This window comes from Equus przewalskii, chromosome 4 (genome assembly GCF_037783145.1).
Source record: "Equus przewalskii isolate Varuska chromosome 4, EquPr2, whole genome shotgun sequence".
NCBI lineage: Eukaryota > Metazoa > Chordata > Mammalia > Perissodactyla > Equidae > Equus > Equus przewalskii.
The window spans coordinates 63,229,646-63,256,740 of NC_091834.1; the positions used below are offsets into that span (position 1 = coordinate 63,229,646).

Here is a 27,095-nt window from a genome sequence, read left to right on the forward strand (position 1 = left end):
ATATCCGAGAAATCATTGTCAAGGCTAATGTCAAGAAGCCTTTTTCCTGTGTTTTCTTACAGGAGTTTTACAGTTTCAGGTCTTAATGTTTAAGTATTTACTCCATTTTGAGTTGATTTTTGGGTATGGTGTAAGATAAGGGTCCGATTTTATTCTTTGGATATCCAGGTGAATATCTGGAGCCATTTCTGGTTTTCACAACTGAGTGGGGGGGTTGCTAGTGGCATCCAGCGGGTAGAGACCAGGGATGCTGATGAATATCCTGCAATGCACAGAATAGAGCCCCACAACTAAGAATTATTCAATCCCTGAAATAAATACAGCCAAAGTTCAGAAACTCTGCTGTAAAGGAGAGGAAAGAGCTAGACAGAGATGAGATCAATGGAGGATTTTTTTTTTTTAAAATATGAAAGAGCCTCAAGCTTATTTGTTGCTGTTGGGCGTTGCTGTTGGCCAGGGAAATGGGCTGCTTTAGACAAGGTGTGAGGATGTGCAAATTAGTACAGAATTGTTTGGAGGGCAATTTGGTAGTACCTGTGAAAATTAAAATATGTAATTGCACTATTTAATAAGCTATTCCATTGAAATACTTGCACATGTACACTAAGATATTTACTCATGGATTTTCATTACAGTGTTTGTAGGAAAGTGAAAGGTTCTGGAATCAATTCCAACATGTGTGTAGGGGTTTCCCCCACATATCCAAGGAATTCTCCAGACACCAGCAGGGTGCCCTGCAATTTAACTCAATTCTGACACTATCTACCTGGAAATAGTATCAGATTCCACAGGTTAAGGGCTCAGACCTGTCAGACTGCCTCACTTTCCTTCAGAATGCTACTCCTAAGTCCAGGTAATCACCTGTGCTTCTGACAGACTGACTATAGATTGGAGGTTCCAATGTCCCCTGCTTTGGGTTTGATGAATTTGCTAGAGCAGCTCACAGAACTCAGAGAAACATTTTGCTTACTAGATTAATCATTTATTATAAAAGGCTATAACTCAGGAACAGCCAGATGGAGAAGATGCGTAGGGCAAAGCATGTGGGAAGGTGCATGGAGCTTCCATACCCTCTCCAGACGTGCCACCTGAAAGCTCTTCGCACCCCCTCCTTTTAGGTTTTTATGCAGGCTCCATTACATAGGCATGGTGGACTAAATTATTGGCCATTGGTGATTGATTCAACCTCCAGTCCCTCTCCCCTCTCCTGAAATCAGGCTATATCAAACCATTATAAGTAGGCTCTCCTTTCACTTTTTATTCTATAGTGGCTCTTAGATGGAAACTTTTTATGAGCATGTATTTTATAATTTTTAAACAATTTTGATTGCATTAAGATAGGAGAACAAATCTCAATTCTGACTTCCACAAAAATGAGGATTAGGGCTATTTATGAGATAAAAGGGCATGGTGGTCAGAAGTGTGGGGATAGATGATTGGAGGTAAGGATAAGTGAGGTCATAGATGATCTGGGCAGGTGTTGTCGAGCCTCATACCTCTTCATGGGACACATGTTCACAAAATGGTGGTATTAGCATGATCTGAAGTGGAGTTTTCGGCTCCCTGACGTCAAAGAGTCACCTATTGGGCATTCTCACAGGCCCAGGTGATGAGTCAGTGGTCTTAACTAGCCTGAACTGGACAAGGGGTCAACTCTCAGTTCCTGAAGAACTTAAGCAGCTGTTACCATGGTGACTCAAGCCTCAGAGATGTTATCTATAGGGTGGGCTTCAGTAATGCATCATCTAACTACTTTTGCAAACAGATAACTGAGTGTAGTTAAAGCAAGATGGCCCTTGGTTTCAGTAGCAACACAGCAGTTGAAAGGAAGAAAGAGTCTGAAGACAGGAATAAGATGGGGTAATGCAAGGAGGAAGATGCCTGAAGAAGCAGGAATAGATAATGATGATAGCATACGTAGTAGCAGGAGCAGCTAACATTCATTTAGCAATTGAAATGTGCCAAATGGTGTTCTCAATGGTGTTCTCAATCAAAATGGTTGCTTTACAAGTATCAAGTCACTTAATTCTCAATGATTTTATGAGGTAAATAGTATTAGTCAAGGAGATAGAGACACAGAGAGGTAAAGTAATTCGCCCAATCAGATAGCTCATGAATAGTGCAACTGGAATTCAAAACCAGGCAGTCTGGATCCGGAGCCAGTGCTCTTAATCACTGCCCTCTACTACTGGCTGATAGTTGGGGTCCAGAGCACAGGTTGAGGACTGGCCTGACAGGAAGAAAGAAACCTGATCAAACCATTGTATTAGTTTTTTATTGCTGCATAGCAAATTAACACAAACGTAATGGCTTAAAACATCAACCATTTATCATCTCACAGTTCCCTAGGTCATAAGTCTGGGAAGGCTCAACTGGGTTCTCTACTTAGTGTCTCACGAGACCAAAAGCAAGAATGTCAGCAGGGTTGGGCTCATATCTGGAGGTTCCGGTGAAGATTCTGCATCCAAAGTCATTGAGGTTGGCAAAATTTGAGTTCCTTTCCGCTGTAGTATTGAGTTCCCCATTTCCTTGCTGGCTGTTAGTCAGGGGCCTCTAATCTGAGTTTGCTGCAATTAGTAATTAGAGTCTACTGCATTCCTTACCTTGTAGCCCCTTGATCTTTATGTTTAAAGTCAGCAGTGGACTCTTGGCATGTGGAATTTTCACAGGCTTGGAATCTGAGTTCCTATATTGCTACCAGCCAGAGAAAGCTCTGGAATTTTAAAGGGCTCTTATGATCTGGTTAGGAACACACTGATGATTTCCCTTTCCTTCTGCTTGTAAAATAACCTAATCATGAGTGTAAAATTCATCATAATTAGCAGTCTTAGAGATTAGAGAGAGAAATCTTGGGGGCTGTTTTAGAATTCTGCCTGCGACAACTATGATGGGTTGGTAGCATGTCTTGGTGAAGGGAGGTCTGAGGGCTTGTAATGCCCTCCTGGATAGGAGTGGAAAATGTCCAACTTGAAGGGAGATGTTTGAGGATGAGTTTGAATAGGTGATGGGCTTTAAGGGCTCAACTGAGTTTGGAGGTGATGAATTTGTGGGACTACCAAACTGCATGGCTGTGTGATTTTTCTCTAGCAGGCTGGGTATAGGTGCAGAGGAGGTTTGGGGTTCTCGGAATGCTAGGCAGCAGGACCAAGTTAAGGGAGATGACAGGCTTAAGTGACATGCTCTGGAATCTAGGCCAGAAACATAAGACAGAAAACCAGAGTGAGGGAGTAGCAACAGTTGTTAACTTGCAAGAGCTGCAGGGGATGGCCAGATTCCAGTTAAAACAGGAAGTGGAGGAATGCTCCAGTTAGAGGTTAAAGATATAGAGCAGTGGTTCTCCAAGTGTGGTCCCCAGGCCAGCATTAGCATCATTTGGGGACTTGTTAGAAAGGAAAATTCCCAGGTCTGTCTAGACCTACTGAATGGGAAACTCTGGAAGTCAGGGAGCACAGGAATCTATTTTTAACAAGCACTGTTTTTGATGCCCCAAAGGTTTGAGAATCATTGATGCAGATTCTTTCATATTGGTTAAGAATACTTTTATCACAAATGGGATTCCAGAGGGACAGTAAGAAATTCCTGGAAGAAGAGGCTGGGACTGGGTAGGAAACACTGAGACATACAGGAGAGGACAAATGGCCCATGTTCTGTTTGCTGAGCTAGGATGCTAAGGATAAGTGTAAAGCATACCTGAATTAACTGGCCAGGGTATTCAGAACAAGCTCTGGTGATTCCAATCTGGACTAATTGTATTGCTGAGGTACTATTTCAAGTTCAAGACCAGGAGCATTTACTTTTTATTATTTATTTGAGGAAGATTAGCCCTAAGCTAACATCTTTGCCCATCTTCCTCTATTTTATGGGGGATGCCACCACAGCATGGCTTGATAAGCCGCGCGTAATTCTGTGCCAGGGATCCGAACTGGTAAACCCCAGGCCACCCAAGTGGTACATGAACTTAACCACTATGCCACCTGGCTGGCCCGAAGGAGCATTTATTGGTGAGAGTCAGAGATGGGTCCGTTCTGGGCCCAGATTGTCTGTTCTTTAAAGAGGAGGGAATCCAACCCCCAGGGAAAAAGGCCAGAAATGGGAGTAGAGAGTTCCTGGGATCCTGAAAACTGCAAAAGACCCTGATGGATAGGGAGGGATATTTAACTGTGAGCAAGATCCAGCTCCGCTATGGCTGAGCAAAGAACAAGACTTACTCTCCCTTAGCTGCAGGCACCACTCTGATGGGCTGAGCTGCTTCTGCTGTGGCGCAGTCAAACCTAAAAGAGCACAAGTGGGCCGTACTTAACCAAGAGGAAGAGGAAGTGAGGGGTGTATTTTGGGATGTGGGTAGTTGACTCAGTATAGTAATTCCTTATATTCTTGAAATTTTGGGGTCAGTCACTCTGGGAAAATCTTGGGACTCAGGCACTAAGATTCAAACAAGTTGAATATAATGTAACCCCACAAGATTTTTCATTGCTGTTATAGGAACCCCTCCCCTGAATCAACAGATCATCTCAGGTGGTTATAAACACACACCTCTCAGTGCAGCAGTGGCAAATGTACTTGATATTAAAATAATCAGTTTTACACTGTTAATAAAACAATGTGCAGATGAATGTGTACAGCATTTGTGTAGAAAGCCCTACATTTGTTTGTGATACATAAAATACTCTGGAAGACTACATAAGGAACCAGTGGGGCTGGCCCAGTGGTGCAGCAGTTAAGTGCACACGTTCCGCTTCGGCAGCCCGGGGTTCGCTGGTTTGGATCCCAGGTGCGGACATGGTGCTGCTTGGCAAGCCATGCTGTGGTAGGTGTCCCACATATAAAGTAGAGGAAGATGGGCATAGATGTTAGCTCAGGGCCAGTCTTCCTCAGCAAAAAACAGGAGGATTGGCAGCAGATGTTAGCTCAGGGCTAATCTTCCTCAAAAAAAAGAGAAAAGAAACTGGTAAATTGGTAGCCATTAGGGAAGGAAACTGGATAGCTGGGAGAGAAAGGGAGAAAGAAGAGTTTTCACGATTAAACCTCATGTACCTTTTAAATTTGGAGCAAATACATGTATTGCTCAGAAATAAAAAATAAATACATTTTAAAAATAATCAGCTTTTATTGTTCTCAACAGAGAAAGTCAAGGCTGAAGTCAATGGGAATTAAGTGGCCCCACTCTGGAGGGTGGAAGCTGCGGCAGCATCTTGGGGAGCTTCCTCAGAGATTCCCTTCGTCTGGCTGCCCTGGCACAGGCATTTCTGAGGAATCACAAATCGCAGTGATCTGCAGGGAGGACACTGAGAAAAGCTGTCCTGCCTGGAATCAGCCGCTTTCCAGAGCTGACACCCAGGAAGGTAGAGCTCCTCTCCTGTGGGTCACGTCCTTACTGGAAGGTAGGTGGGAATTCACACGTGTGACACGAAACGTCCTTCTCTCACGCTGTCTCTCGCTGTCTCTCTCTCGTTCCTCTCCCGTTCCGCATTCCTCTGATCTTTGAGAAGAGAGTGTTGAACAAGTCAAGTTCTTGTTAGTCCGAGTCTGAACTCTCATTTGATTTGGAAGACTTATGCTTTCGTTTTTTCTTTCTTTTCTTTTCTTTCTTCTTTTTCTTATGCTTTTCTTTCTTCTTCTTTTTCTTGTTTTTCTCTTTACCTTCTGAGGAACTGGAGCTGCTCTCATCTTCATCTGAAGTGGAATCCTCCAGTAACTGTTTTAACTGCTGTATCCTAAACAGATTGGTCAAAGAATCATATTTAACTTAAACAAAATTTTTTTTAAAGATAGAAATATAACAGCAGTGGGGAGGGTAAAAAAGCGTCACAAATAATCACCTCATTAAAGACACTACATATTTTCATTTTTGCTTGCTTCTTGCCCACATCCATGCCTATTTTACATGAATGTAACCAGTGTACAAGCCATTTTGTATTCTTTCCTTTTCCTAAATATTCTGCATGTTTCTATAGTCCTTACTATTATGATTCTAAAAGATGCATCCTTGCCTAAATCATTCCCCCACTGCTCAGCTTCACGCTAGGTCATCTACCTCCTCAACAATTGTAACTCAGTACCTACCACCAAGCTGAGAAAAACAAACGCTTGTGTTTTTTCACTGTATCTTTAACCCTGTCTAAGACATTGGAGAAGATAAACTAAACGATAGTTGCCAACTCAACATCAGTGGCGTTTGTGGGCTGGGCCAAGCCCACTGCTTTAAGGTAACTCAAGTAGAACAAGGCTGGCCTGCTCGTTCTGCACACAGTGGTCTTTTCAGTGATTACTCCTGCCTTCTAAATATTTCACAAAGTACCATATTTACTAAACCACTCTTCTAATACTGAAATGGCTGTTTCCAGCTTGCTACAATTTCAGACTTTAAGAGGGTATTGTTATCATCAGGATGACCTCACCTTATATCCTTTTCATGTCTTTTATTCTCTCGTATAATGTCATACATAGGATCTTCATGTGCCTTGAGGGTTAGAGAAAGTAAAGGTTTGGTTAGGCTTCACAGAGACTGTTAGTTAAATTAAAATTGAATCCCTATTTTCACTGAAACCAGTTTTATTTTCCCCGTTTGGTGTAATTTTATATTCAACATATTCTAATCCTTCCTAAGTGTCACCATCACTTCAAACTCATGGAGGCTATAAAAAAGATTTTCCAATTATACAAATATAGGATATAATTTAAATAGTCTTTATAAGGAGATAAACCTTGGCAAAATCATTATTAAATACTGCTCAAGGTTAGAAATATTGACATAATTCTTTTTATGTAGACATGATCAAGAGATATTGTTAAGCAAAATCAGTTGGAATATGTGAGAATGATTCATTTATAGGTGCACAAAAACATATATATATATGCCCAAAAAGAAGTCTGGAAGTGTATTCATCAAGCTACTTACTGCAGATTTCCTCTGGGGAGAGAGGCAAGATTGGACTTGAAAAGTCAGTTATGAAAAACCTTACTGTAATATTTTCATTTTGTTAAGACAAATGTATTCTTGTAATATTTGTATAATTTAAAATCACTTAAATTACTTAAAAATATGAATACATATAGACTGAATCTTATGGTATGTGAGTTATCTTTAAAAATATGTTTATTGTAAAAATTTTACATATTAAAGAAAATAATAAAGTTAAAAATATCTATCACCTTACCACCCAGGGATATCCACTGCTAACATTTTGTGTGGTTCTTCCAGTCACTGTTCACAATTTACAAAAAATCATAATCATATTATATACACAATTCTATTCTCTTTTTCACTTGTTTTCATGAACATCTTCCTGTGACATTACATATTCTTCTAAAACATGATTCTTAAAAGCTATATAATTTCTGTTACAGTAATTTATGTTGGTATGTTGGCCATTGATGTTGTTTCCTTTAGTCTCTATTTTTCAACCATATAAGTAATTCTAACAGTTATCCTTATACGTTCCTAAAAATTTGTCTATATTGATGTTGTTATATCTTTAGAATCCTTAGAATTTAGGTTTCCAAATTTAAAAAGTATGAATATGTTTAAGTTTTTGAGATTTATGACCAAATTATCTGTTATAGGAGTGGTAAAAATTGACACTCCAGCCAGCAGTGATTCATCCAGAATATTTTCCTCAAATTATTAAAATGAAAGCACAGTATTTTAAATGTCTTAAAGTCCCTGGAGAATGTTTGTGGACCCGTTTGATATATGCTGGTAATCCCAATATATCTGATAATAGCATAGTTAAGTTGACTGAAACAGTTACTGAATGGTGAATTAACACCTCTGGGAGGTGACACTGTTAAAAAAAAAGTGAGGAAATGCTAGATCTCTTTTACTGTCATCTAAGGAGGAGATATCATTTACATACACACATAGTTTATAATAGATATCTAATAGACAAAGACTGGGGAATTAGAACTCTGATTTTAGTTATGAAACATGATTTTTTTTAACAGAGTAAGTTAAAAAAAGTGACTAAATAGATAACAATGTCTGCTTCAGAAAAAGAATCAGTGTTCCCAAGGCATCAGCAAATAACACTTTAATAAGAAGTTAGTGCTTCTGTTAATGAACTAATCTATTCACACAAATTCGATTTAACAGAGATGTACTCTGGCCAAAAGGCTTCTGGGAATGTATTTGATGTGAGCCTCAGTTCACTGATTACTGCCTGATTCACCGACATTCACCATTTCTGGTAAACGTAAATTGACGCTCTGGGGTTTTACTTACTACTCTGAACTGTTCTAACTTTTGGTTGCCTTTGATAAAGAAAGGGCATTCTTTGTCGCCCGTTCGGTGACCATACCGTTTACAACGCCAACCTAAAAACAAAGAAAAAGGGATATATTTCTGTAAGATAATGCATTTTTACTTAAAATAAAGTATCAGTAGATCATATTAGAGATATTCTTCATTAGATTCCAATTTTAAAAACAAATGCAATCAGTGGATGAACCATGTAAGATCCTAGAAAATAGAGGAAACTAATTGCTTCCTCAAGGATCTTTTAATCTTGGAGTTTTAGAAAGGAACTAAGTACTTATTAAGCAATCCCATGCAAAAAGTAGTGTGTTTTTTTCTAACTGTGTGTCATGGGTTGAATTGTGTCATCCCCCCCGACTCCCCCATTATGTTGAATGTCCTAACCCCTAGTACCACAGAATGCGACCTTATGGGAGGTAGGGTCTTCCTTCCCTCATAGCCCTCAGAAGGAACCCACCCTGCTGACACCTGGATTTCGGGCTTTTAGCCTCCAGAACTGTGAGACAATAAATTTCTTTTGTTTAAGTCACCCAGTTTGTGGTACTTTGTTACAGCAGCCCTAGCAAACTGTATACAAACATTAAACAATTCCAGCCAAGGAGATCAGGAAGCAGGAAGAGGAATTATAGGAAACATCAGCCAGTTTTGCTCCATGCCAGCATATACTGAACATATGTTGTGACAGGGAAGTAATGCTTTTCCCTTTATATTTTTATTGGAAAAAATGAAGTTCAGGGATTCTCTGTTGATTGCCACTGACCTGCCCCCTCCCTATCTCCCTCCTATTTTGAGTTAGCTCCACCTGGGGAAGAAAGAACGCACCCAATGCAGATGCAGACCCCTTCTAACAGGTGTCTGTTGACAAAAATGCTAGGATGTTAAATGCCATGGATTGACGTGTGGGTATCAAGAAGGATCCACGCCATCTGTGATCAAAACTCTCTGTTAAAGGAAAGGTGACCCTTATTACTCAAACTGTGGTCAATGGACCAGCAAGATTGACATCATCCCCTGGGAGCTTGTTAGAAATACAGAGTATCAGCCCTGCCCTTTGAGAAGCTCTGCTCTAGATAGCACTAGGATCAATGAAAGTGTGAATAATGCTTATGTGTGTTTTTTCTCATCTGGGATGGCTCCAAGTTTGTGGAGCCTGAAGCTTACACTACTGAAGGGGAGGGAGGGCTCTTTAGGAAAAAAAATCTCACCCTGGCAAATTTTATAAAAAGACAGGACCGCATGAACACATTATTGGGACTCCACAGGCCTTTGGAAGGTGCAAGTGAGGGGCCCTAAAGCTGAAGCTTCATTAACTTCAAGGTAAAACTGGTTCTGGTCTTAACCAAACACTCTTAATTTGCAGGTCAATGAAAAGAAGTATAAAGTGTTAGGTGCAGCACAACTAACCACCCCATCAAACAGAGGAGTGGTTTTAAACTTAACAACAACAACAAAAAACAGACTTCTGGGTAAAGATGGCAGACTAAAAACAATCATTTACTTTCATCTCCTTCCTGACATCCCATAAAAATGACAAAGAGAATATGTTTAGTAAGACATAAACCCCAAGGACAGGGAAAATAGGAAAGGAGACAGCAGTAAAAAAATATATATATATATATTGGAAGCTATAATACAGATAGAGTGTGCTAAATGAATAGCAGACCTCAGAAAACTGAATTCTAAGTCAGTGGTAGGGAGAACTGAGAACCAGCTCAATTTCCATTTGTAGAACCCCGAAAAGCTCCAAGAGGACCCCAGTGACCCCTACCTCCTAGTATACACACCCTCATGTAGTCCCCTTCCACAGTGAACAGGCCTGAGCTGTGGAAGCAACAGCATATTATGGAAATGACAGCTTATGATTTCTGAGGCTAGGTCATAAACAGTGTTGTTTGCACCTTGCTGTCTCTTGGATCACTGGTTCTAGGGAATGCCCACTATAATATCTTAAGACTTAAACAGTCTTACAAAGAGGTACAAGTAGCAAAAATTGAGGGCTCCTGTCAAGAGCCAGCAGCAGCTTGCTAGCTATATGAGTGAGCCATCTTGGAAACGGATCCTCCAGTCCCACTCTTGCCTTCAGGTGATTGTAGCCCCAGCCAACATCTTGACTGCAACTTTATCAGAGACTCAAAGCCAGAATCACCCAGATAAGTGGCTCATGAATTCCTGACCCACAGAAACTGAGATAATACATGTTAATTGTTGTATTAAGCCACTACATTTTGGGGTCATTTGTTACACAGAGATTCCAGTAATACAGTAGGTAGCCGCAGATTAGCAGACATCCAAAAGCCTCTTAATAAATGAGAGACAAAAGGCGAAAAAACAAATAGAAAACACCAACTTGGAAGAAAAAAAAAATATTAGGGAGAAAAAAAAGAAATTAACATCCTTAGATAATAAATTGCAATAAGAGAACAAGAACAGAATTAAAAAAGTCATAGAACAAAAAGAGCTTGTGAAATGTAAATATAGAAGAAATAAACAACTGAAAGACTGGAAGATGTGTTGATGAAATATTCTAGAAAGCAGAAGATAAAAATAGGAGAGAAAAGATCAGAAATTACAAAATCAGTCTAGGAAGTCCACTATCAAAAACAGAATTGCAGACAGAGGGGAGGAAATAATCAGTGAAACAATTTGTGAAATTTCAAGACTGGAGACAAGAAGATGATCTTACAAGCTTCCAGGAAAGAAAAATAAAAAAAGGTAACAACAACAAAACAGGAACATCAAAGCATCCAGGGGCTGGCCCAGTGGTGCAGCAGTTAAGTTTGCACGTTCCTCTTCAGCAGCCCAAAGTTCGCCAGTATCGGATTCTGGGTGCGGACTTACACACCACTTGTCAAGCCAGGCCGTGGCAGGCATCCCACATATAAAGTACAGGAAGATGGGCACGGATGTTAGCTCAGGGCCAGTCTTCCTCAATAAATAAATAAGTAAATAAATATAAAATAGGAATTCTCAAGAGAAAAAAGCATCCAGAATTTAATTGTTTTGGACTTCTCCACAGCAATTCTACAAATGAGAAGGCAGTGGAGCAATGCCTTCAAAATTGTGCAGAAAGCTGGTTTTTAACTTAGAATTCTATACCCTGGCAAACTAAAAATAAAGTCTTAAAAATTTTATTCTCCCATACACCCATTTCTCAGCTACCAGAGAATGTGCTCTACCATAGCAAGAGAATATAACGAAAAAGAAGACCCAAGATACAGGCAATAGGAGATCCAACATAGGCGACAGGTCAGGGAAGACCACAGAATGATGGTGGAGGAGGATCTCTGGGTGATAGCATCGCGAGCAACTATCTTTGAAAGATAAAACTGACAGAATACTTCAAGCATCTGAAGATCTTCAATTAGTGATCAGTACAGAGAAAAGAAAAACCACCACCACAAGAAGACAACTATTAATTGCAGAGAAAACAAAACATGCAGGATGCATGAAAGGAAATGTAATCAGTTTAGCATATGATTCAACTCTGAAAATAGTCATAATGAAAGATTTATTTAACTAAATTATGATACAACTATTATTAGGAAAATAGAAGATAGGAGGGTATGTGTATGAGGTGGGGTGGAGGCAGAAGGAAAGAGCTGAATTCTTGTTTTCTACAGAAGTCCACAGGTAATGAAGAGACCGGAAATATCAAGGGGCAGGAATACAGTCATCTTATTTAGGTGCATGGAGATAAACTTCAAAATAACTTTCTTAAAAGAGGTTCAGGTGGTTACCTTTGGGGTGAGGGGAATGGGGGGAAGGGGCTAGGAGCTGCTGTTTTACTTATGTGCACGAATAATCTTTGTACAGACAAATGTCCTAAAAGGCAGCAGTACCCTTTCTTCAAATGCCATCTGTGCTGCATGAAAGTGCTGTTGCTCTGGTGGGCTGGGGGGTGTGCACGCACAGCTCTACCTGTTCCAGACCCGCCCTCTGTGCCCCAAGCTCCTCTCAGGTTACATGGATAAAACCTTAATGCCACTGATGGAGGATGACTGACTGAGGCAGGACCCAAAGGGACCTGGCCTCCACTGCATCTCTATCCCCCACGGCATCTCTACCGTGGAGTACTGTTCTGTTACAGGATATCACTGGAGAGCATCCTCCACAGGCAGCTACGGCCCTGAGGAAAGACCGCTGCCCTTGGAGCCAGAAGCCCTGGAGGTGAAGCACTGCTCTACCTCTTATCCTGGACCACTCAGTAATAGATGCAAGTCGGCCTCCTCATCTCTAAAGAGAGACCATGCCAGGACTTTAACAGGGCTGTGGTGAGAACCAACTAATCAAAGGAAGTAAACACGCTTTGTCAGTCATGGGATGTATCTGCGTGCACTGAGGAGTGTTGGTGAAGCTCTTGTGTACTCACACTGCATGACTTTGACTTCTTTCCCCAGGGGCATCCAAAGTCCTTTAGTTGGGGCGTGAGCCAGAAATTCCCTGGCATGCTCATTGCCTGGTACGTCTGGTATACAGTCTTCTGGCTTAGTCTCATCTTCCTAAAGAAAGAAGCGACCTGTAAACACTATGGCGAAAGCACTGGAATTCTCCCCACCTGCCTCACAACACAGCAGTGCCTGGCTTTCTCATGGGCTGGAGATCCCAGTGTCAGTGATAACCCTCTCAAGATCTGGAAAGAAAGACGAATTAGACCAGACAGAAAAAACAGAAATAAATGTAGCAGAGAACTATTACACAAAAATGATGTAGCTGTTCTTAGAGAAACGTTACTAGTTTTGTGCACACAGGAATGATCTGTGAGCTCCAAATTCTGCTTCTAGATCACAAAAATTAGATTCTAAGATCACAAAAAGTTTTCTGTTAACTTAAAAGCTTTGTGGAATGAGGCAAAGTATGGAATAATAAAAATGTTAAATACAAATAGCTTATTATAGCTTGAAGGCCACTGTCATGTTTGATAATCTCACACATGCTGTATTTATGAAATGTACCTTCACTACCAAATAACTGCATTATACAATTAAGCTGCTGGTTTTCTTACATTCTGATTTTTTTTCAATTTCCAATGAATATTAAATTGATAATGGAAAAATGTTTTTTTTCATCTTTTTTTTTAATGGAAAGTTACCAAACAAAAAAGGTTGCTTTGTCCTTTAACTCCTCCTCTAGGTCTCGGTCCCACAGAAAGACGGTGACCCTGTGGCCAGGGTGCTGGAGGAGGGACTCCTGCACCAGGGAGGCTGGACCCGATGAGCTTCAAGTCTCCTCAGAGCCCGCTGCTCTCTGAGCTGCAGACACTCAAGAAACAGCAGCAGGCGAGTGAGAGGAGGCACACGGGCAGGACAGCTTTGAGAAGATGGAGTCACCAGGCAGAGAGAAGGGAGTGATGGCTGAGGAGCACACGGCACCTGCCACGGCTTCTCAGGGACACACACACAGCTGACTAACTTTCTACGCAGGCACAGGCTTGTGACAAAGCCCAGGGTGTATGAACCGACTGGCATCTGCAGGGAGGAACAGGGTTATAAAAGGAGGTTTAAAACCTGACGCAGCTGTTTTCATAACAAGTTAATGAGTTTGAGCACTGAGTCAGCTGTCTAAGAGAGTAAGCAAAAGTATAAACTTCACACTGACCTTGATAAGCCCAGGAGGAGGTTTTTCATAACTAGAAAAGAAAAAAAAATCTGTCATCAACCATGTTAACAGGAACATAACACATTTTAATGAGCAAAAAGCAACCACAGGCCAAAATAAAAAGGATGTTTTTCGTAAGAACTTAAAACGACATTATATCTGAAACAGTGAAATATGCCCGGCACTCAGGAGAGCACATATAAGTAAACAGATGCTATACCACATCCTGCTGGGATGTAGAACTGAAATTCACGGAAATAATAACTAACTTGGTGTCTTAGCACAACGATTTTACTTTTGGAAGAAGGGAAAGCAAGAGGTTGCAGGGAAAACGTGAGGTAAATGTGAGGGTAGACCCGTGAGTTAACTGTGGCTCCAAACTGTTACTATGGTTGTCAGGTCATTGAGCCAGCACGACTCCCGCTTACCCAGCACTGAAGGGGCTCCCGGTGGGGAGGGTTGAGTGACTGTGCTCACGTGGCTGGGGCGGCGCGGGGTGGGGAGCAAAGCTGGAGGGAGGGGCCTACTGTGGGGGAAGGAGGTCAGGGTGGTCTGTCCTGGAGGCTCCCTCTCCCATTTCCCTGTCCTCCCAATTCAGGGTCCTCCCTGCCCCTGGGCTCTCTGCCTGCCGTCTGTGCCTGTCCCGACATCCTGGACTCCTGGACTCGAGGGGCAGCACTCCTCACGGTGCCTGAATGACATAACGATGCCGCTAGATGAAGCACAGGAACGACTGCGTGGGAACTACTTTCCCTTTCACCACAGAGCTCTCCGACCCCCAGGGTCCTGAGGCTACAAATCATGCCTGTGCGCCCAATTCATTTCCACTTTCCTTCACTCTGCCGGAGCTGCCCAAGAGGCTTCTGGATTCCAAATCTGGAAAACCAGCGCCAAATGCTCACGTCCATTTTTTAAGTTATTTTTCAATTGAGATTTAATTGACATGTAACATTGTATTTTAGGTATAATCATGTTCATTTTAAGTTACTGACTCACTACTGGCTATCAAACACACATGAGTGTCTGACTTTTAATGTGAATTCCTAATGGACACTCCTCCCCAAAAAACAGAGAAAAAAGAAGCAGGATAACTGAACATTTCAGGGCTTTTCCATGTCTCTAAAACGAACATTTAACTGAAAGAGGACATCTGGGCACTGTGGTGGGTTTAAAATTGTCTTGACTCCAAAAACTTGGAAATGTCTGAGTCCCCAAATTGCTGCACACAGATGGTAAATTCAGAGATGATTAATTTTCTGAATTCCGTAGTGAAAATGTCTCACTTTGTTTGTTTTTTTGTGAAGAAGATTGGCCCTGAGCTAACATCTGTTGCCAATCTTCCTCTTTTTCTTTTCTCCCTCCGCAAAGCCCCAGTACACAGTTATATATCCTAGTTGTAAGTCCCTCTAGTTCGTCTATGTGGGATGCTCCCACAGCATGGATTGATGAGTGGTGCATAGGTCTGTGGCCAGGATCCAAATTGGCGAACACTGGGCTGCTGAAGCGGAGTGAGCAAACTCAACCACTAAGCCACTGGGCTGGCCCTGAAAATATTGTACTTTTAGCATCAGAAAAACATTGATAAATCATTTATCTAATAGTCAAATAAATACTGATTATCCCCAAACTAATACAAGTGTACCTTGGAGATACTGCAGATTCATTTACAGACCACTGCAATAAAACAAATGTGGCAAGAAAGTGGTCACACAAATTTCTTTATGTTTACACTACACTGTAGTCTATTAAGTGTGCAATAGCATTATGTCTAAAAAACAATGTCTTTACCTAATTAAAAAATAGTTTATTGCTAAAAACTGGTAACCATCCTCTGAGCCTTCAGTGAGTTGTAATCTTTTTGCTGTTGCAGGGTCTTATAAAAAATGCAATATCTGCAAAGTGCAGTAAAATGAAGCACAATAAAATGAGGTATGCCTGTATAGGACAGTCTCCAAAATAGTTTAAGTTAAAAAAAAAAAAAAGCAGTAGGGTACGGAACAGTCAATTTGTTATGCTTCTATTTGTGTGTATGGGAAAAAGATGATATATACCCTCTACGTACACACAGACAGGACTTTACATGAACAGAATACCTCTGGAAGGATTCCTGAGGGAGGCAGCTTCATTTTTCACTTACATTGATTACATGCAAATATATTGTCTCAAATAATGTTTTTTAATCACAAAAGAAAGCTGAAATTAATAGCATCTTCCTTATACCTATGTTAGTATAAGCCCGGCTAATACATCTCTCAAAGAAAAACCAAAGGTAACCCGGAACTAAGAAAGAAAAAAGGGCCAAAAATATGCTATTAGTAGCTCATTTCTGCTATGGAGTTATATAGGCTGCATTTTTGTTTTAAAATGTCAATGTTATTTCTGTAATTGTCTCAGGAATTAAATCTCCACACTAGCTCTAATTATCTTGATATTTTCCTCCTACCAAAAAAGGAGAAACTAAATTTAATTCTCAGGTGATACTGAAGGTTCACCTTAAAAACTTACTCCTTGCAGAAGTGACCAGTCAACAATTATCAATCCAGGCACAGTGCTAAGCACCAGAAGGGAGAACTAAGGGCATAAAGATACTCCTAATTAAAAGGTACAGAAAATTAAAAACTAAAGAAAAGCATAAAATTAAAACTGCTCTCAGAAATCCCCATGTTACCTCTTTGCAAAGGTAATTCATATATTGGGACCCACAAAGTAGAGGCTGTCCCAGTGGCCTGGCTCATGTCACGAATCTAAATCTAAATCAGCCTGCATTAAGGGGATAGGCCTCACTGTCAAGGAAAGCTAACATACACCAATCACAATCCTCCAACTCAGCTTTAGCTAGCTGCCTTTACCTTTGAAATTGAACGTGCTAGCCTTATCAGGAAATACCCGACCTCCTACCCAATCATGCCAGGGTTCTGTGTTGCCTCTTCTAAGGCCCTATAAAACGTGCTCTTGCCCCAAATCCCTGGGAAGAGTGTGCCACTGCTTCTGAGGCACTGTACTCACCCATCCATGGATTGTTTTCCCTTGAATAAAGGGCAAACGTGTGACTGAATCGTATTATTTTTGTCATTTGACACTCTTTATAATTGTATAAGTGTCCTGATAAAAAACATGTTTTGGTTGTTTGGAATAGAGGACCCCACATTCCAACTGGAACATTTTACAGTTCTAAATCAGTGTGAATGGGCTTTGGAGGTCAAAAAAATTTTTTTGGTTTAAATTCTGATTATTCTCACTGCTGTGTACTTTGGGCAAGTTACTTAACCCCTCTGAGTCCCAATTTCCTCTTGGGTAAGTATTTCACAGCACACATGAAAGGCACTCCACAATATTGGCTTCTGCCCCTTTTGTGGAAAACAAGTTGATGCTCTCAGCAGCCTAATGAGGCAGCTCAAGACTGGCACACTAGCATCAGAAAGGCCAAGATCAGGACCCAACAGAGAGGCCTCACCAAACCAATCCAGCCTTTACATCTTTTTACAGATCTGCAGCTTTATGGGGATCCACAGCTGCTCCTAAGCAGAGGTGGGCACAGACCTGGCAGTGGACTTGCCACAGACATCATCCCCAGCGGGGCTTACTGCCTTTCTAGGCCATGAGACTCTGAGAACTCTCTTCTGCATCTGGCACCAGGGATCACTGCCTTTTCCCCATGCAGGTGGTACATGAGCTTTCAGCCAAGTCTCTCCCCATCTCCTCTCAGGCCCAAAAAATATGCCTTATGATAGTTATTAAATTATCTTGTTAAAATTTCAGAATAAGAGGAGGGCAGGCCAGGGACCCTGACCTTCATTTTACTGTTGGTCAATCAGAGGCTACACCAGTAAGAGGTTGAATCAGGACAATCACCCAGAACTCATGACATCAGGAGTTCTTTCACTGAGTTGTAATCCCCATTCTAGGCCAGCAGTGCATTTCCTGCAATAACTGTGATGAGCTAAATAAGTTGTGCAAGGGCACACAGCCCAGTGCCCGTGTGCTGGCCTCCATGCCATGCCTCTGTTGGGGAGGAAAAATTTCTCCTCTACCCTTTTAAATTCTGGCTAGTTTAAGAATTAAATTGACATGAAACAGATTAACAGGAGAAAAAGCAAATTTAATTTCATATGTACAGGGGCTCCATAAGAACATGAGGTCCGTAGGCAGTTAGGCAGGTGAGGCTTATATTGCCATCCAGAGCTAGGGAGAAGGGGTCTGGGACTTCAACTGGAAGAAAGACAATTAATGGGAAGATGAAAAGAGCAAATGTTTGGTAAACAAACGTTTGCTGGACCATACAGCAACAATGGGACACAGAGAGAACTTTGCTCAAACAGACTTTGCTAGGTTCCTACCTGTCTATCACAGCTAGCTCATATTATACTGTAGTTATCCACGCTGATGGTTCCTTCCTGGAACAGGCCCTCTATCCAAATTCTTTCAGGCATTTAGAGGGAGGTAAAAGCTCTTCCTGGGTCTTTTGTTTCTTAAAATAATCAGCCTCAAGTAATCCTCATGTCAAAGAGACACATTTTGGGGTGGCAAATTTTGCTCCCCTACACCTCACCTGTACAGGATTGTCAGTAAACATTTAGCTAAATCTAATAATTATTCTAGCATCATGTTTGCCACTGGAAAACGAAAGACTCCAGGAACACTTTAAATCCAGAGCTTGAGTACTGTTTGATTTGGGCATAGGTATCATTCTGATTCCAGTTTTCCCTAAATTTTTTCCCCCCAAACATTGCTCATTTATTCACTTTTTATTTATTGTGATATAATTCCCAAACCATATTTCCCTATGTTTTCCAACACTCCCCCGTTAAGCAAAACACCCTGAAGTTGGGGGGAGGTAGTAACAAGGATAATGACCTCCTGTCCTCTCTGAGGCGGGGGATGCGTTGAATGTGTGCAGATATTAAACGCATACACGCATGTTTGCTTGCTGATGCTGGGAACAGCCATGTGGAGGCAGATAATTAATTCTAAGGAGTCTGTGAGGGGAAACGTCAAGTTAGGAGTCAATATTTGAGCTATGCCCTGAGGTTCACCAAGTTAATGGGAACCAGAGCTGTAGGGTTTTTAATCAGGGATTTTAGCAAGGATAAGTTTTCATCATCTGGTTTATCACCTTGTCACAGCAGAAGGCTTCCCCTGCCTGTGCTCAGCTGCACCCAAGCACCACAGACTGGTAGGCCTTCCTTATTTCTGGCTAGGGACTGAACCAAGAGAGACCCAGAAGGCTGAGAACACAAGTCTGTATTTGAGAAAGGCTGAGGGACAGGGAGGAAATTCTGAGGCCGCATTGTCTGTGCACTCAAAGAGCATCTCTCAAACTCTTAGAGGGATCTGCACCTCTTCCACAAGGAATAATCCATAAACACTTTTAGGTCGGATCTGTGCCTTAACCCTGTACACCTCCAGGGAAGTACTCATTTTAATACTTCAGAATGGCTGCAGAGTACAATATAATACTATACAGTAGTATTCTATTAAACTTAATGATTTAATGTTTTCTTCATCCTGACTCTCTTCTTATGCACTAACTTTAAAGACCCTTTAGAACACAGTAGATATTGTGGGTGCAGGGGTTAGGGAAAACTGAATAAGGGAAAAGTGAAATGCTTTTCCTCCTGCTCCTCTCAAAGATGTGAAAGAAAACAACTTTGGTGGATGTGATATTATTATTTATAATAAGATATGTTTGGTCTTCATCCACTGTTCCTGGGACACAGCTCCTCAAAACCTTAGAATTTCCTACAGAAGAGCTAGAGACATCTTTTGTTATAATATTTAGTTTTGTTCCCAGTTCCTGAAATAGCTCCAGAGCTATAAAGGTGAAAAGAGTTTCTTTTGTTATTTATAACAAGTCCCTTTCAGCCAAAGTAAGTTTATGTTAATAAGGTGACTTTGGAAAGCCAAGGATGGGGGCTGGTTGCCAAGGCAATCTACCATGTGGTTAGAGGGTTGGAACTTTCAGTCTCACCTCCAGGGAGGTTGAATTCATCACCAATGGCCAATGATTAATCAAGTGTGCCTATGTAGTGAAGCCTCTATAAAAACCCAAAAGGACAGGGTTCAGAGAACTTCAGGGGTGGTGAACAGGTGCAGGTGTGGCATACCTGGAGTGGGCGTGGAAGCTCCACACCCTTCCACGTACCTTACCCTATGCATCTCTTCCATCTGGCTGTTCCTGAGTTATATCCTTTTACAATAAACTAGTAATCTAGTAAGTGAAATGTTTTCCTGTGTTCCATGAGCTGCTCTAGCAAATTAACCAAACTGGAGGAGGAGGTCGTGGGAACCTCCAATTTATAGCCCATGGGTCAGAAACACAGGTAACAACCTGGACTTGTGATTGACAACTAAATTGTGTGTGCGTGGGGGGCAGTCTTGTGGGACTGAGCCTTCAACCTGTGGGTTCTGACGCTATCTCCAGGCAGACAGTGTCAAAATTAAGTGAAATTCATAAGACTTCTACTCTGTGTCCTCTGAGAATAGGAGAATTGCTTGGTGGTGTTGGAAAACCCCCACACAGCTGGAGTACAGAGTAGTGCTGTGAGCGTAGTTTGAGTGCAAAGAAGGAAAACAGGAGTGTTTTTTCCTTTACAGCAGATGGTGGATGAGAAATGCCATGAGTCGCTAGAGCAAGAAAAACTTCCCTTTGGGTTCGTCTCTGGACCCTTCCAAACAAGGATTGTGATGGAGGCTTCTCCCCACTCTCATCCTCACCGTCACCTATCCTGAGTTTTTCTAAAGGGACAGAGGAGGATTTACTCCCTTAAAATTACATAGTAAACAACTGGGTATAAACAGAAGTAGCTTTTTAGGTATGCTATTTCCAAAGCAAATACTTTAAATATTTTCCGGTGGAAAGATGTGGCATGTCATAGGCTTAGGCCTCTCTGAGCAAGAATAATGGAAATTTGCTTAAGTTGGGAAGGTGACACAGTCCATCAGTAGCCATTCATTAGAAACATTAATGCTATGCCCTATGTATTGGGACTTAAGGGAATTTGGAAGGGAGGTGGTAGAAAGTCTATGTAAATATCCAGTAATCCAACAATACTTTCTTTTTGCTATAAGAGTTGCACAAATAACATATGGCTGAAAAATCTAAGATCCAAATTTCTGAAAAATATGTAAATGTTTTCGCCTAGATGGAAAAGTGTGATGGAGTGTGATGGAACTACACATTTTGAAACCTGTTATTACTGGCAATGGCCTTCCCTAATAAGTCCATTTTACAACTGTTCCCACAACTTTACAGGAACATGATTGATATTTTTTCCTGGGGCTAAACAATTCATTAATTTATGTAGCACGTTAAAAAAGAGATGTCTCAAAGATTAAAGTAATATTTAACTATTAAAAAAATAACAGATTTAGAAATGGGAATGCGTTTATTGTGTAGTTGGCTTCTGCACTGAGACAGATGAGAAGTGTGCATCATCTTTGTAGTTAATCCTTAGAATTAAAAAACAAAAGTTGATGGAGGCCCATTATTTTGTACCATCTGTGAAGCCTTGCTATTCTATCATGCAGATTGTAATAAGTTGCTCTGAGAGTATGAAGACTAAATTGAGATAAGAGAGGAAAAACATCTTCCCAAGTGGGTACGGGGGAAGAAATCTTTATTTTGCCAAATATTTCTAATTACTCTTTGTGGTTTTGAGCACTGGGGTGGGATTTCTTTTAGAAAGGTCCTTCATGTAAGCATACTCTATTCCACACAATTGTTCCTGCAGCCGGCTCCTCTGGGGCTGAAAGGCAGAGACAAAACTGCCACATAGACACAGAATGTCCATTCTGTATGCCTGGCAGCCCAGGGGCACTTGAATGATAGAGCTGGAACATGGATTGGAGCATGAGTGGGAGACTCAGATGCCTTCATGGGCCTCGCAGATATGGTCAAAGAGCAAGAAAAGTTAAGGTCAAGTGTAAGAAAATGACCAGAGGAGTATGAGGGGACCTCAAGAGGGCATTCTACCAGGTAAAAAGATTTGAATTCAACTTGTAAAAAACCACTACAGGGCTTCCCATCTAATGTGGCTGGCTGACCAACTTACTTATCTGCCTTCCTTTCCCAAACTCTCTTAAAATGACCATAAAGGAATCAAAAAGGTAAGAAGCCACAAAGAAATTCTAAGAAGAGATACTAGCAGAGAACAATTTCAAGACAAGGCTAGGAAGACAACGGAAAGTGGAACAAAGTAACTGACTTCTTTAGGTGGAGAAAGCTACAACCTTTAGAAGCTAGGGGTTGGGAGTATGAACACTGAGTGGTTAAAACCACCAATATTCTCCATCTCCATAGCCAGAAGACTCTCTCCGCCCTTACCCTTCAAAGAGAAGGCAGGTTTAATCCCCTGTGAAACTTAACTGGAAAGGCTCCAGATGCATGGGAATATAAGCACGGCTCAGGACAGGGATGAGGGTGAGCACTGGCTGAAAACAGTTAAGTCTCAGCCTGAACTCTGGACCAAAGCCCCCTCCCTCTTCATCCCAATCCAGAACACTGGCACCCAGGCCTGAGAATGGAAGGTTCTTCTTTGGACAAGCTGAACAGCCCCCAGAAAAGAACTCCACCTTCTGATCTGTGGGAGCCTACCCATGAAAAGGGCAGATGGTAGCCTGATATGCCTACAGTGAAACTTATAGTCAACAGACTTAACAGCCAACAAACCAGCACCTCTGCATTCTCTCTTTCTTTCTCTCTCATCAGCCCCCTTCACAACACAATGCTATGAAAAAAAGAATTCTCAGGACAAGAAAAAGCTCCTGAAAGTAAAAAATATGATAACTGAAATTTTAGAAAAGTGCAATGGTGGAAGGACTGGAAGATAAATGTTATAGAAAGTAGAAATGAAAAGACAAAAAGATAGAAAAAAGGAAAGAAAAGATAGAGGATCAACAGAAGTTGAAAAGAAAGAAAAAAACAAAATGGAGGGAAGAAAATTAAAAAATCATGTATGAATATTAAAATACCCATAAAGTGTCAAGAAAATAAAAAATTTTTAAAAGCCAGTGAGGAAAAGTTCACATTATCATGAAACTGTAAAATACCAGGGATAAAGAATTCTTTTAGGGGCCAGCCCAGTGGCCTAGCAGTTAAGTGGGCACGTTCCGTTTCAGTGGCCCAGGGTTCGCTGGTTTGGATCCTAGGTGCAGACATGGCACTGCTTGGCAAGCCACACTGTGGTAGGTGTCCCACATATAAAGTAGAGGAAGATGGGCAGGGATGTTAGCTCAGGGCCAGTCTTCCTCAGCAAAAAGAGGAGGATTGGCAGCAGATGTTAGCTCACGGCTAATCTTCCTAAAAAAAAAAAAAGAATTCTTTTAGCTTCCACAAGTGGGATGAGGCAAAATAAGTAACATAAAAAAAAAAGTGAATCCAAGTGGCATCGGATTTCTCAGCAATACTGCGAGCTAGAAAATGGTGGCACACCACCTTTGAAACTGAATGAAAATAATTTCTAACCTAGATTTCCACACCTAGCCAAACTACCTATCATGTTTAAGGGCAGAATAAAAACATTTTCAGATATGTAAGTACTCAACAAATTTACCCCCAATACACTATTTTATAGGAAGTTACATACTGCGAATCAGCAAAATGAGGTAAAGACAGAAAGAGGAAGACACAGGATCCAGGAATGGGATCCAAAACAGGAGAGTGGTGAAGGAAGTCCCAGGATGATTGTTATATACCAGGTCTAGAAAGTATCCACAGTGTACTGGAGGAGAACAGAAGGAAGATTCTAGGTTAAAAAAATGAACTGATAGATTATCTGATATGTAGGCACATGTGGAAAAAGTACTCTCATCTTTCAGAGCCTTTGGAATAAAATTAGCAGCAGGTAATAGAAAATTAAGCAAATGAAAAAAACTGAGGCTCTCATTAACTACTTGAAAAACAAGCGTTGTACTAGAAAGTAAAAGAAATCATAGAACACCATTTGGCTCAAAAGTGAATAATACTGCATAGTTATAATAATGTTAATATGAACTATTGATTAAAAAAATTATACTGGAGCTATATTGGAAGGATGGAGACAAGAAGGGTAAGGAAAGAGAACTAAACTCCTGTCTTCTATGATATGAGGTTAATAGGTAATGTCTATTGTTCAATCAAAAAAAGCAGTATAAACATATAACTTAGAAATAAGTAGGGGCTGGCCCAGTGGCCTAGTGGTTAAGTGCATGCACTCTGCTTTGGTGGCCTGGGTTTTGCAGGTTTGGATCCTGGGCGCGGACCTATACATTGCTCATCAAGCCATGCTGTGGTGGTGTCCCACATACAAAATGGAGGAAGATTGGCACAGATGTTAGCTCAGGGACTTTGTCACCAAAAAAAAAAAAAAAAAAAGAAAAACAAATAAGTAGTTAAATACCAAAAGAAAAAAGTAAAAGTTTCCTCACTGAAGCCTTAGTTGGAGGCGGGGGTGCAAAGAGTGTGGGGGGTCACTGAAGAGTAGGGATGCGAACGACTATTTTTTTGAAATTAGTTGGATAGTACTATTTAATGTTTAAACTATATTGAAGTATTACTCTGGAAACATAAATTTTGATTTAAAAGCAAACAAACCTCTGAACTAGCCAAAGTAGTATGTCAAGAGCCCAGAAAAATTTTAAATCTCTGAAGCTGAAAAATCTCACTGGTCTGGGAATCAGACATCTGGGTTCCTCTTCAGTTTGTAGATGGATGTGTCCTTGATCAGGTTAGTTAAGTGCTGAGCCTGCATTTCCTCATCTGCAAAAGGAGGTTATAATCTCTCTGTGAGTGCTCTGTGAGCTACAAAATAAATGTATGAACAACTGTCCGGCATCCTACAGTTAAAGATACTGAGACCTGGGCTGGGCTGAGCCCTGCCTGAGCTTATCCTAGGGAAAGATTTTTGAACATCTGCCTTCACAGGAGACTGAGCACCACAGAGTGTGCTGAAGCGGCCAGGACCGCGGAGGCAGCAGTGCAGAGCCTGTATCCTGCAACCACTGCCCTCCTGAGGAAATTCAGCTCAAGGGCCACCGGGAAAAGAGCAGGCCGGCTCCAAAAAAGGCATGCATTTTGTGTCAAAGCTCCCAGAAGGTTACTTATGTAGGACTGCAACCCTTTGAGGACCTTTCTTTACATGATCGTCTTAGCATAGGTAATGAGATGTGCCTGAAACAGAAATGAGTTATTTACCCACTAACTCAGAAAATAACACAGAAAAATTTGACTTCTACAACTACTTATAGAATCACAGAATCTTGGAAGAGACCTGAAAGGTCATTACTCCAACCTTCTGCCTGATGTTTAATCTTCACAACCTACCCTTCTCCTACTGGTTGTCCCGCCTCTCCTTGAACCCTCTGCTGGGGGCGGGGGGGGGGTGGGACGGGGGAGGGCGCACAGTGCCTCCTATGTCAGGCCATGCTGACAAGCAAGAATATATGATTCTGGAGCCAGCCCTGATGGTCTAGAAGTTAAGGTTTGGCCCTCGCAGCTCTAATGGCCTGTTTCAGTTACCCAGAAGCAGAACCACACCACTCATCTGTCAGTAGCCATGCAGTGGGAGCAGCTCACATAGAACTAGAAGGACTTACAACTAGGATATACAACTATGTACTGGGGCTTTAGAGAGGGGGAAACAAAAGGGGGAAGACTGGCAGCAGATGTTAGCTCAGGGAGACTCTTCCCCAGCAAAAAAATAAAAATAAAAGTAACATATATATGACTGGTCCTAATTCTTCTGTTGAGCTAGAATTGGCCTCTTTGTAGCTTCCACCCTTAATCCTGGTAAAAATCCTCAGCACTCCACTCTCTTTTACCTGGCAGCCACCTTTCCAATATTTAGGGACGAGCCCTCACCCCATTGTTCATTCTTCTCTCTCTCACCACACGAACCTTACAGGACTGGGTTTTCTCTTCCCTTAACAGCAGAAGATGAAAAGAATGGGGATTTTACGCAGTTCATAGGCGGCCCTTTGAACTGAGAAACCGATAAGGACAGGGAGCAGCGCTCCTGTACTCGGTCCCCAGTCCTGACGGAGCGCCCCGCAGCGCGCAAGGCACCCCCAGCCCCGCGGGCGAGGGACGACCCTCCAGCGCGGCGCTTCCGGCACCGGGACAGCCCCGCGCGCCCGGACGGGCCTCGGGGCGGGGCCTCAGCTCCTCCCGGCGACGCCGCCCGGGGCGCCGGACAGACCTGCCCTCTGCGCCGAGGGCCAGTGGCAGGCACCGGGCACGCCGTCTCCGACGGCCAGCCGGCCACCTGGCCCTTGCGGACCCCGGGGACCCCGCGTGCCGCGCCCACGGGCCCCTCCGCGCAGAAGGCGGGGCGGCGGGGACTCACAAGGACTCCAGGTGCTTGAGCTGCTGCAGCTGCTGCGCGTCGTGCCGCCGCCGCTTCTGCTCCCGGCGCCGCTGCAGCTCCTGCTCTGGCGGCTCCCGCGGCCGCCGCGCGCCCCCGGCCCCCGCGTCGTCGCGCCCCGACCGGGACGACATCGTGGCCCGCGCCGGAGGCCGCCCCGCGGCGCGGCGGCGGCGGCGAAGACGGCACTTCCTCCGCGCCGCGCCCGTCCGGCTCCGCAGCGCCCCCTCCTGCCGCCGCCCGCCTCCCGCCGGGGAAGGGCCCGGTGTCCCCGCCGAGGCTGCCCGGCCCCCCCTTCCGACTGGCGCGCCCGGCCGCCTCCCCGCGGCGTGGCCCCAAGTCCTGGCTCAGAGCGCCCGGCCCCGCCGCCACGCTAGCCGGTGCCGGAGGTGGGAGCGCGCCCCCTGGCGGCGGCCGAGGGCTGAGGATGCCCGCGGAGGAGCCGGAGAGCCCTTCCCGCGCGCTGGTAGGGCGGGGCACAACTCTCCCGGCCTGCGGCCCCCGCCCCGCCCCACCTTCGCAGTCTCCACCTTCGAGGCGACGGAATCCGTGCACGTCATCTTTGTACCCCCAGTGCTTAGAAACACAGAAGTTACTCTTACTTATTGGTGGGATTCATCCAGTTTGGAAAGAAAGCAAGACTCTCCATAGAAATTCTCCAATTTTCCAGAGCATGCTATCCATGGTTAAAATAGTGTATTTTGGGGGCCGGCTCCGTGGCCGAGTGGTTAAGTTTGCGCGCTCTGCTGCGGGGCCGCAGGGTTCGGATCCTGGGCGCTGACATGGCACTGCTCATCAGGCCACGTTGAGGCGGCGTCCCACATCCCACAACTGGAAGGACCGTGCAACTAAGATGTACAACTGTATACAGGGGGGGTTTGGGGAGATAAAAGCAGAAAAAAAAAATT

The 27,095-nt window shown here is 42.8% G+C and overlaps 1 protein-coding gene across 1 annotated transcript; it reads right to left on the minus strand.

The window, feature by feature from the left end:
* Positions 1-5,087: 5,087 nt before the first annotated feature.
* LOC103558633 (RP9 pre-mRNA splicing factor) lies at positions 5,088-26,485 on the minus strand. The gene is made up of 6 exons (XM_070616206.1): positions 26,170-26,485; positions 13,850-13,880; positions 12,624-12,753; positions 8,222-8,313; positions 6,399-6,460; positions 5,088-5,714 (listed from the first exon to the last, which is right to left on the minus strand). Exons 1-6 carry the CDS (start codon positions 26,319-26,321, stop codon positions 5,516-5,518), a joined length of 666 nt encoding a protein of 221 aa, XP_070472307.1. The 5' UTR covers positions 26,322-26,485; the 3' UTR covers positions 5,088-5,515.
* Between the last annotated feature and the right edge of the window lie 610 nt (positions 26,486-27,095).